This window comes from Ctenopharyngodon idella, chromosome 7, assembly GCF_019924925.1.
Source record: "Ctenopharyngodon idella isolate HZGC_01 chromosome 7, HZGC01, whole genome shotgun sequence".
NCBI classification, from domain to species: Eukaryota; Metazoa; Chordata; class Actinopteri; order Cypriniformes; family Xenocyprididae; genus Ctenopharyngodon; species Ctenopharyngodon idella.
In genome coordinates this window covers 50,173,993-50,186,490 of record NC_067226.1, presented here as the reverse complement: position 1 = coordinate 50,186,490, position 12,498 = coordinate 50,173,993, and the positions used below count along the sequence as shown (strand labels likewise).

The 12,498-nt window shown below is 37.1% G+C and overlaps 1 protein-coding gene across 3 annotated transcripts in view; it reads left to right on the top strand.

Annotated features, from left to right (window-relative positions):
- LOC127516577 (macrophage mannose receptor 1-like) overlaps positions 1-4,755 on the top strand; it is a 32,532-nt gene extending 27,777 nt beyond the window's left edge. For 2 of the 3 annotated variants that reach the window (XM_051901349.1, XM_051901351.1), the window contains exons 4-5: positions 3,677-4,021; positions 4,187-4,755. In XM_051901349.1, coding sequence (XP_051757309.1) covers positions 3,677-4,021; positions 4,187-4,554 — 713 coding nt within the window. In that variant the 3' untranslated portion in view covers positions 4,555-4,755. Of the gene's footprint in view, positions 1-1,498; positions 1,662-1,832; positions 1,872-1,963; positions 2,321-3,676; positions 4,022-4,186 lie in introns of those variants that run through there. The other variant, XM_051901350.1, reaches the window with a different exon arrangement.
- Positions 4,756-12,498: the final 7,743 nt, after the last annotated feature.

Sequence of the window (12,498 nt, the reverse complement as noted above, 5' to 3'; positions counted from 1 at the left end):
TAGATAGCTCACGCTGTATATCTTCATCAGGAATGAATGGCGGCACATTTGAAATTATTACCTTTACAGTTGGAGATACTAAAGGTTGAACAATAACAAAAGCTCCACTTACCACAATGCCGCTCTCTACCAACCGATTCACCATTTGTTCCTCCTTCAAAAAAAACCACCACGGCCTTATTCATCCGGGATGCTGAAATTATGTTTTCATGTCCCACTTGCTCAGCAACATCCAGCAACACGTCCTCAACTGTTTAATGATATTTATATTTAATGATAGCTTTTAGATCTCAATTGTGTTCAAAAATAAGAAAGAAAGAAAAAAGAAAAGTCCATAAACTTTCCCCCTCACCGTGACACCTCTCCCACTTCAAACCGGAAGGAAAGAGAGAGAGAGAGAGAGAGAGGAGAGAGAGAGAGAGAGAGAGAGAGAGAGTGAGTGAGAGAGAGAGAGAGAGAGAGAGAGCCCAAGAAAAGAAGCAGAGAATAAAAAAGCCTCAGAGCAACAGTTACAATCTTCTTTTATCCCTTCCTTGACCATGTGACTGAAACCAAATATAAGACATTCAAACTGACCAATCAGGAAATTAAAACTTCCCTCACTGTGCTAAAGTTGTGACAGTTCATACATTATATATTGTATATACATTTTGGCCTACAGGGCTTGATCACTATCAACACCTTTGAGCCTTTCAAATGGCCCTTGTAGCAAGAGAGAGGGGGTTGAAACAGTAAAGCAAATGTCTTCGTTCATTTTAAAATATCCTTTAGATATTTTCAGTCTTACACTGCAATAAAACTAATAGATGAATAAGACTGGATGAAGTATGAAATATGACTAGAACAAAAACACTCACTGTTTATCCTGTTTCACGTCAGAGATGTAAATATTGTCCAGACTGAACGTCTGCATGTGATGTGGAGATAAGAAAATGAGTGATGAGGATGTGTTTACGTGCAAATGTGTTCATATGTAATAAACATGAAAAAAGGTAAACAGCAGGAATATGAAACAACTCAAAATAATTAAAATAAATGTAATTCTCATGAAAAAAATCATTCTAAAAATAAAAAATATTAACAATGTTTTATATCTGCATTCCAGCCAATCACAATCAAGTATTTAGAGGAAATAAGACTGAAACAGCAGCAGCAGAAGATGATGTTATTATTTCAGTGGGATAATGAGAGTCCAACAACCTTTACTAACATTATAAATGAACTTCAGGGGAATGAAAGCACGATATGAGCACTTTAATGTCTTTATCTCGTCTCTGTTGTGAATGTCTCCTCCTCAACACCAGGGGTCTCTGCTCTCAGAAGAGGGAAAAGAAGAAAGACCATGAGAGCAGAAAAACGTTTCTCCCTCTTTGTCACCAGCACCAGATAAAAAGTGAGAAACACAAACATACATGATATTTTAATTAAGGTCCATATTCATATAGACTGACACTGACTGACACAGACGTCAAGATGCAAATAAAGAGAAAGAGTTGGACAGATACACAAATATAGGGGAAGTGAATATGAAATAGGGGTTTTCAGGGCAATAAACAAATGATGTGATGATGAATGAGGGATGAGAGCAGATATAATGATCACACTGTTTAAAGCTGCAGACAGAAACATCAGACTCAGGACAGAAACACACGACCTCTAAAGTAAGAACAACTCACATGTTCATTCTTCAAACACAACTAGACTTTGAGATGTTAATATTGTCTGAATGATTGTGAATTGTGTTGTTCTGCTATTTTTTAAATTACATGATCATGTTTTATTTCAAGATGAATATGGGATTATCTGAGTTTTTCAATGTGTTTCTTCCTCAGAAATGGAGCAAACTCTATATTTCATTCTTCTTCTCATTGGTGAGTGTGTTTGTTGTTGTATTTATGGTTTATAGTTTCATCAGGTTTGACTCTGTTATGAAAAGCATTAAATCAAATCCTCTCTTTCACAGCTCTCTGCTCCGTATCTGAATGTGTTCAGCGTCAGTATCACTTTATAAACGTGACGAAGACCTGGACTGAAGCTCAGAGATACTGCAGAGAGAAATACACAGATCTGGCCACCGTTGACAACATGAACGACATGATCGAGCTGAACAAGAGTGTGATTGATGGACATGTCTGGATTGGGCTGCAGAAGACGGGTGTTAATAAATGGCAGTGGTCTTCAGGTGATCCTGCGCTCTATCTGAACTGGGCTCCTGGACAACCTGATGGCGGAGATGAGTGTGCTGTGATGAGAAATGGACAATGGCATGATTTCCCATGTGGTAACAGCCTGACTTTCATCTGTAGTTCATCTAACAACAGTAAGTTCAGCTCCCTACAATGACAATAAACATTATTTATAGAAAGATGCACTATATATTGTACAAAATTGCAGTGCAATAATAAATGCTTCTACTTTTAATGTGGTCATAAAGAGACTGTGGATATTTTTCACACTTTCAACTCAAGTCAATTTCTGATTCACTCACATGTTGATCTTTTGTTGTCATTTGGGATAACTGGGAATCTGCCATTAGAGAGTGTAGAGAATTTACAGCAAAATTACATAAAATGCAAAAATATCAAACCATTGTTTTGACTAACATAAATGGAATTAATGAATGGATAAAATTATAAAATTATTAAAAAAATATGCAACAGACAACCTGTCACATCTTGATATTTATGAACAAAACTTCAATTATTGTCTTAATACACGTCAGTGTGATTTTATTGTGTTCACTTTTTTAAAATAAATAAATAAACAAGCAATAATAATAAATGTTTTTTTTTTATTGTAATTCTCAAAAGTAACTTTTTTTAAGTAGTGGTTTGAAACTAATAAAACATTTTAGACATGAATTTGTGATCATTAGTTACAGAGTATGTGATAAACCATCTGAACGTCTTGAGCTGTGAGATTTCCATTATGAAAAGAATAAACTGAAATATAACAATTCATGAAAACCGACAGTTCCTTATGTATTATTCAATATATTGTAATATATTACCACAATATAGTATTCTGTATATTTTTCAATATATTTAAACCATTTAATATGTTGATCATAAATATATGGAAATATATTTTATTTCCATAAGGGATTGATTTATTCATTCATCTTTCAGGATCTCAACACAAACCTGTAAAAACGTCATTCTTAGATGAACTTTAAATGAACTCACATTGTCCATTACAACTTAAAATCAATCAGACTAGAAACAAGACAAACACTAACATTAATATTAATATTGCAACAATATTCATTTGTCTATATTAATAGTGTACAATCCAACATTTTGAACTTTTTACTGACATATTTCTAAGGACTAGTTCACAAATATATTCAGCTGCAGTGAAACATCTTCATCTGTTTGATGTTTCTCTCATTCAGATCTTTGTGTCTGAATCAAGTATTAAAATGTTTAAGGAAACATAATGAAGAAATATAAAGTTTCAATAAAATGATCACAAATGATACTTAATGTTTTATCAGCAAAATCATCATGAATATATTGTGAATATTTAATATATCATCAGCTGTAGAAACAGTCTTTGAATGACACGTGTTTCTGATGTTTCCACTGCTGCTCTTATTCACATCCAAACCATAAAGCAGCATAAGAATAATGAACAAACTGATTCATGAATCTGTTTCCATTTGTTTTTCTTAAAGTGAACACAGGACTCGTCTTTGTCAATCAGACGATGAAGTGGAGAGACGCTCAGAGTTACTGCAGACAGAATCACATTGATCTGGTCAGTGTGAGGAACCAGAATGAGAATCAACAGCTTCAGAAGTTCATCAATGATAGTCACATATCTGGTGATGTCTGGATCGGTCTGTTCAATGACTCATGGCAGTGGTCAGATCAGAGTAACTCCTCATTCAGATACTGGAATACTGGTGAACCTAATAATGCTGGAGGAAATGAAAACTGTGCAGAGATTTATCCGAACGCTCAGGGAAAATGGAATGACGACCCTTGCAACAAACAATATCCTTTTGTGTGTCATGAAGGTGAGCAGATCCTCACAAAACACACACAATCCATCCATCACCTCCAGATATCTTAAAGTTCACACTACATGTCTGACATGACAAATTCCTCCACAGTGTTTGTTCTGCATGTTGTTTTTGATCAGTCTCTCTCTAGTTTCTGCTTGTGGTTTGTTTTGTGTCCAGATAAACTGATTCTGATCAAAGAGAAGCTGACGTGGTCTGAAGCTCTGAGATACTGCAGACAGAATCATACGGATCTGGTCTCGGTTCATTCAGAAGAGATTCAGCGTGAGGTGATGAATGTGGTTAAACAGGCGTCTACTGAGGAGGTGTGGTTGGGTTTACGTCACTCCTGCACTGTGGGCCTCTGGTTCTGGGTGAGCGGACAGACCGTGTGCTATCAGAACTGGGCTCCAGGGAACGGCACAGGAGAGGAAGAGTGTGAGCGTACAGTGAGATCTGGAGCAGTTCAGTCTGGAGGAGATCAGCACTGGATCAGCCGTCCTGAGACTCACAAACTCAACTTCATCTGCAGCAGATATGAAGAGTGAATGGATACACATACATTTCATGTAAGATAACAAATGCTTGTGTGTTCACTTCCTTTAACTTCAGTTTCATTCATCACTTGGTTTGTTGTGAATCATTCATCACGTGTATCAAACTGCTAAAGTCACGTGATTTCAGTAAACAAGGCTTTTTTGAAACATTTAAAAATTTTAATGGTTTGCCACTATGATCTCTGTGAACCCATGAACCTGTGTCTGTATGGTTATACAATAAAATAAAAGAGACTTACACAGTAGGGTATCATGTAAGTCTAAATAAACAGTTTCAAATATCGACGTTTGTTGTTCAGTTGTTAATTGTTAAGAGCCTCGACGTCCAGAACTGCTGTTTGCTTTCACAAACTCTTTCTGTCTCGTTTTGTGTTATTTACTAACTTCAGAGTTAATCGAATTTTGTGAGGGGTCAAAGGGCATCATATACTCATCATTATACTGTATGTTTATACTGTTTTCTTTCTATTCTATCATGATATAATTCATGTAACTGAAGATGGTGTGAGTTTTTTAATTCCTCATTTGTGTTTTAAGGATCTCTGTATGCTGTTGTGGCTACTTCTCTCTCTTATATTGAGTTTCATGTGTTAATCATGACTTTATATTAGAAATGACTGGATGAATGTGAATCAATGAGCACCAACATTATGTGCCTCAGATAAATGAAATATTGTTTATTCATGAAGGAGTGAAGGTTGGGTATAAAATATCTAATTCTTTTGTGCTAAACATAAAAGAACGTGTCAACAACAGCAGCTCAAATAAACTCACGTACAACCAGCAATCTGATCTCTTGACTGTTTCCCAACATCAGAACATCATTATATCACAAAATCCAACATGGTTTAAATCATATTTCAAACATTTTGAGGATACATAAGCTGTGTATTAATTCAGATACTGCATCCTTCGAAGGTTGTATTTAAAGAACGAATGCGTCACAGCGGCGTGACGAAGGCTTTCCTATTTCAAAGGCTTCTTTGAATACGGCCTATAAATGCGTCCTTCTTTCCCCGGGCCGTGAAGGACAGAACGAGTGGATCCTTCACAGCCCAGCCTATCCCAAGATTCACTGCACACCGGTGACGACTGGATTCTTTCAAAGAAAACTACAGGTTGTGCTTCAGTGGTGGTCGATGATTTACATTTAAATGTAAGTCTTGTGTTTTAATTAGCTTAAATAGCAATCATAAATGTTAGAAGACCAATGGCCTAAATATGTCATTAAAACAATTGTCATAAGTTTCAAGGTATTACAGATCTGTAGTTCTGCACTTGATTAGCTGCATTTGTTAAAGGCAAAACTTGCTCCTACATTTGGTTTTGTTTTAGGGAGAAAAGAGCAGATGCTCAGTTTAAACTGAGGATAAAAATAATGATTTATTCACTGAGGCCAGAAATTCAGCCAGTGTGTCTTGAAGATAAAGGCTACAACCCTTTTATAATATCTTCATTTAACCATCTTGTACATAAGTTAAATCAACCCTCACCCTTTACAAAGATCTCCACAATAAGTCAACCAATAGACGATGTGATACTCTTTCACTTTGTTGTGTTTTTGCTGTCATGCAAGTTTTGTCAGATCATGTTTAAACCAATGTTGGGCATCCAACTATATGATTTCTGGTGTTTGTGCTGTTGTGTCTAATCTTCATAAGCTGGCATTCCTTTGTAAACAAGCGTTTAGTTTTTCTCTTGTTTTAGGATAATTCTGGGGGGAAAATGTCCTGCTATTTACAGTATACACTCACAGATATCAACAATCAGCATATGAATCTCAACAATGGTGACATGCTTCATATCAGCACACAAAACACATTCAGATTCCCAGCATGCATTGTGGCACAAATAAATGATGCAGCTGAATTCTTTTGCTATTTATTTCTGAATATTTCTGATTGTCACCACAGTTGAGGTTTGTATGATGAGTGTTGATGTATAAGTGTGTCTCAACATTTACACAAAAGGTTGTGTCAGTGGCTGAATTTGTTTCTTTTTTCAATAATGTTTCAACTCCATCATTAATTAAATCAATCATGAAACTAGAGAAATAATATATAAAAAAACATATATACAATATCTCACAGAAGTGAGTGCACCCCTCACATTTTTGTAAATATTTTATTATATCTTTTCATATGACAACACTGAAGAAATGACACTTTGCATCAATGTAAAGTAGTGAGTGTACAGCTTGTATAACAGTGTAAATTTGCTGTCCCCCCAAAATAACTCGACACACAGCCATTAATGTCTAAACCGCTGGCTACAAAAGTGAGTACACCCGTAAGTGAAAATGTCCAAATTATTCATCAAAGAATCCTGAAAAAGTGTCACAGGTTATAAAATAATATTAAGCAGCACAACTGTTTCCAACATTGATAATAAATCATCATATTACAATGATTTCTGAAGGATCATGTGACACTGAAGACTGGAGTAATGATGCTGACAATTCAGCTTTGATCACAGAAATAAATTATATTTTAAAGTATATTAAAATAGACAACCATAATTTTAAATTGTAATAATATATCACAATATATATATATTTTTTTTTCTGTATTTATTATGTAATAAATGCAGCCTTAATGAGCATAAGAGACTTCGTTCAAAAACATTAAAAATAGTAATGTTTCCGAACTTATGACTGGTAGTGTATATATATATATATATATGCAATATATGCACTTCATAAGACCTGATCTGAACGAAATCATTAATGTAACCCTTCTATCACTTCTTAGGAGGGTTATTAGGCTTTATATCAATGCACCAGTTCAGCTAGAATCTGGACGTACACTTGCGTTCAACGTTTGTGTCTTTAATGGGGATTCCCTGTCGGTGTCTTTGGCTTGGAGAAGGGTGTTTCTTGGGTTCTTTGATTCGCTGCAGGTCTTTTCGGGTCCGGATTGATGTCGTGGGAAGCCAATCATGTTCTGGTGTGCTGGAGGATGAATGGAGTCTCCCTCGTGGCTGAAGTCTGACGTTTTGAGGCGGCAAAGACTGTAGAGCTGTTGATTAAACTTTGAGGCAAAACTTGACTTAGAACATGAGACTCTCATGGAAAAGAAAGGAAACTAAGTAAAAGAAAGAAAAGTAAGTGAGACGAGAGTAGTTAGATGGCTTGAATGAAGCTGTTTGTTCTTAACCCAAATCTGATCTTTGTCATCATTGTCTTCTCATCTGTCTGATTCTTTGTTCGTGTCCTGAATTTATAAACTGAGGTGTTTGTCCAACCTCTTTGAGGAGTTCTAACCAATTAGGTATCGTCTTTGTTTCAGAGGTGGCTTTTCTCCTCCTCTCACCATAAATTACATGTTATCTGTGGTCTCTTAACTTTCCTCTTAGCAGAGAGTACAGTTTAGAGTGATTTCTCTAAAGATAATACGATACATTTTACACAGATTTCATTCATGCCATCCTTTGAGTTATTAGAAATCAATCACGCACATAGTAAACAACACACTCTTTCAATCAACCATTCAAAACTTAGAACGATTACATGAATTGTGAGGGATCTAAGCATAACTAGTCACATGTATAGGGTGAAAACATGATACAGAATTAGGCAGTTGAACAATGTTTGATTACAAGTCCATCTAGAAATGTTTTGGAATGATCTGATGCATTTTTGATATGTAAAGTCTGAATCTCTGTGGGTTTTAAGAGATTTGAATCCTGTGTTTCAGAGGTCATTCAAAGGGCTTGTAGGAAAAGAAGGTCTGTCTTATGTCAATGTTTCAGGGATCAAACAATCTCTGGGTTGATCTGGAGTCTGGAGTGTTGAGTTTTTGCATGTAATTATGTTTGAACGAATCATCTGGAAGATTCATTTGTGTGGTTCACCCTCAAATCCTACACTGGTGTCTTACGAGCGGGGTGCTCTGCTGTTTAAGGAATTTTTTTATTTTTCAGTATTTTTTGCCACAGCTTGAGTTTGGCCTTGAAAGCGTTAAGTTTGTCTGTTGCTGTTAAAATATTTTCATTCTTTCCTTGCAACTTTGTGTTAAGCTCATTTAAGTGACTAAAAATGTCTGCGAGGGATGCAATCTTAGCCCACCATGAGTCGTCGTTGATCTGTTCTTTGTGGGGTATGTCGTGCTCAGTTGAAAACTGCCTGAGTTTAAGCTCATAGACATGGGAAAGCACCTTGCCCCGTGACATATGGGGCGTCTTTGATTTGGCGATTAGCTCTGCTACTAAGAAGCTTGTCTCCTGAGCTTTCTCAGACACACGCACACATGACATCATTTGTTGGTTCTGTTTAACATTTTGTGCTTTTAGTCACTTGAAGTATTCTGTGTCTTTGCTAAATCGTGGTGTTTTGTGTCTAAATGTCTCTTCAGCTTACTCGGTACCATTGCTGCATTTGATAGCTTTTCCCTGCAGACGAGGCATTCAGGTGTGGGACAGATAGCATCTCCGATCCATATAAAACCGTGAGCCAGGTAGCTTTCACTGTACTGCCTGATTTTATTTTTTATGGGTGGTGGTGTTCTGGGTTGATGTCTGTCTGTCTTCTGGACTGTGACATTTCTGCGATTCTCTCCTGAGAACAGTCCAATTAGCGGTAAATAAATATTTAAACTTTAAATATGTATGAAATATATCAGTGTTTTTTCGCTTAGTTATTTTCATTTGGACATGCTCATATGTTGGTATTTTGATATATTTTCGAAATATTTGCTGTAAAAAGTTATTCTGGGACTCTGCACACCATCAGCTACAGCGGGCCCTGCGCAGACACAGGATGACGGCCGACCTTCGCCGTTCCAATGCTCCCTCCTACCAACCGGGACAGAAGGTCTGGCTGTCAACACGGGACATCAGACTGCGTCTGCCCTGCAAGAAATTGAGTCCCAGATTCATTGACCCATTCACCATCACCAAGCAGATCAACCCTGTCACGTATCAACTCCAATTACCTCCACAATACCGGATTCATCCCACATTTCATGTTTCACTCCTCAAACCTCACCACCCTTCTGTTCCTCTCTCCACAGGGCCTGGCGTAGCAGGCTCCACCGCTCACCAATCACAGCGCACCGACTCTCAAGAGTACTGATCACCCGCACCTGCACCTCATCAGCACCGCAATCACCACAGCTTAAAACACACACACTCACACACAGTCTTCGTCCGGTCTCGTATGCATTAAGACTTACCTGTATGCTTACCTCAAGGACTCCTACCAAACTACTTACCTGTCTCCAGCGTCTCCTGTTCTCCTCGTGTTCATCGTCTCCAACGTCAAGTTTCTCCAGCGTCTTCCAAGTTTCCCCGCTTCTATAATCAACAAGGACAGTATCACTTCTCTGCACTCTCTACTTCATTAATTACTTCACGTTATATTCACCTGCACTGCTGTTTCACTCTTGCTGGTATCAATAAACATCCCTGCTTGTTATACCTGCCTCCGTCCCTTCTGTGTTGTAACACATACAATCATTTTACAAAAATTACATTTTATAAATTACACTTCTACAAATTTAAAATTACCATTTCATTTTCTCCAATCTGACAAAGAACTCCCCCCACTGACCAAATTTCAGAAAACATTTCAATATCACATACCAATTTATAATATGCATACTCTCTCTTAATTCTAGCAGCTATCATTCCTTTCAGAACCACCTCTGCATTAATTGATTCCATACCCAACATTTTATTTTTTCTCGTTTTCCATATAGCCATTTTAGCTGACCCCAACAAAAAATTCAATAAACATTTTTTCCTCCTTTCCTGAAAATTGTACATTGGACCACTTATAAAGTTCTGATAAGACAAATTTTCTCTGAACTTTATAAAACACTGTGTTAAAAAATTAAACAGTCCCTTAAAAAAATAAAACACTGCCTGATTTAGGTGTGCCACGTGTCAGTTCGTAGCTATAGCCCCGAACATTAATCTCCACTGTAAGTCTGCAGTACGCTTTTCAATAGGGAATTTATACAAAGACTTCCAGCATGCCTTAAAGTTTGTCCCAAAAACTTCTGACCACCTCCAAGTCTTCACTCCTCTTAACACAGTCTGATGAGTAACTTTCACACATGTCATATAGAGCTCCTTCTTCTTAATTTCTTGAAAACTTCCCAACTCAGGGTACTCAAAAGATAAAACTGAAGATCCAGGAATCTCATTCTCCTCTTGTACAGCAGCTGATAATTTAATGGGTGGAAAAGTATACTCCCCATTCCAATCCTGAGACGGAGCCTCTCTACATGCACCAGGTAGAGCTGCCCACACTTCCTCTATTATTTTTCTCAGAAGGCGAAGAGATCTCAGTCCAGTAGCACTCTGCAATGACTGTTTTCCAGCCATCACCACTTCTCAAATCCCCCAACTTGACATACCCCGCCTTCACAAACCAGCTTTTCACTGATTTAGAGGACAAAATCTTTGTTCTTATTAATGGATTATGGAACAAAGGTTCCCCCAGTATCCAGTCCTCAGGATTTGAAATGTCTCTGTGTGTAAAAAATGTCATTTTCCATGCTGTTATCATTGACTTATAAAAAGGTGTTAACTCCTTCAGATCCACTTCATCAATTTCCAGTAAAAAAAAGCTGTTTATCATAGAATAAACCAGATGTTTTCCGTAGAAGAGCACAAGCAACATTAATCCACCCAACATTCTCTTCATACAACAGTCTCTGTGCTGCTTGTAACCGAAAGGCATTTATACGGCTTCGTACATCTATTAGGCTTTGCCCTCCTTCATTCACTGGTAAATAAAGTGCAGGCCCAGGAATCCATTTTTGACCAGACCAGAAGAAGTCCACCAATTTCCTCTGAATATCCTTAATACTTTCATCTGTTGGCTCTAGTACATTCAGTCTGTGCCATAACATAGAGGCAGTCAGATTATTTATAATTAAAGCTCTGCCTCTATAAGATAATTCGGGTAATAGCCAATTCCATTTAGACAACTTGGCAACAACCTTTTCAAGCAGACCCTCCCAGTTCTTTTCTTTATATTTATCAGAGCCCAGAAACACCCCCAACACTTTCAAACCTTCCCTTCCCCATTTCAATCCTTCAGGAAGTTGAGGTAGCCCCTTATCAACCCAAGAACCCACAACAAACCCTTCACACTTTGCCCAGTTTACTTTTGCTGAAGAACATTTCCCATAAAGGTTTACATTTTTACAAAGTACCTGAACATCATTTGGAGTAGTAATAAAAATAGTTACATCATCTGCATAAGCAGAGATGGAATACCTTTGTCTTGAAATATCACCAGGTATCATTACATTTTTTAACTCAGTTCTCAGCCTACATAGTAAAGGTTCTATAACTAAACTATAAAGTTGCCCTGATAAAGGACATCCCTGACGTATACCTCTTTTAACAGGGATTGTACAACTCAGGCCACCTCCTATCTTAAGCATAACTGAAGTATCTTAATAAAGTATTTTCATCCAAGAAATCACATTCTCCCCAAATCCAAAAGCTTTTAAAACATTAAAAAGGTATTCATGACCTACCCGGTCAAAAGCTTTCTCTTGGTCAATAGATAAAAAACCCACATCAAGATTATTTCTAATAGACATATCAATCATGTCTCTCATAAGAAACAAATTGTTCATTATTGTACGCCCAGGAATACAGTAAGTTTGTTCTCTTTCTACCACAACATGCAAACATTTTTTTAATCTGTTGGCTAAACACTTAGACAGTATTTTATAGTCTGAACACATTAAAGACACTGGCCGCCAATTCTTCAACATCCCTAGGTCTCCATTTTTTTGGCAAAAGTGACAACACAGCTCTCTGACAGGTTTTTGGTAAACAGCCTCTTTCAAAACATTCACAAAACACATCATACAAATCATTTCCTAAAACACCCCAAAAGGCTTTATAAAATTCCGATGGTAACCCATCAACTCCTGGTGACTTTCCTGTAGAAAGCTGTTGCACAGCATTTGA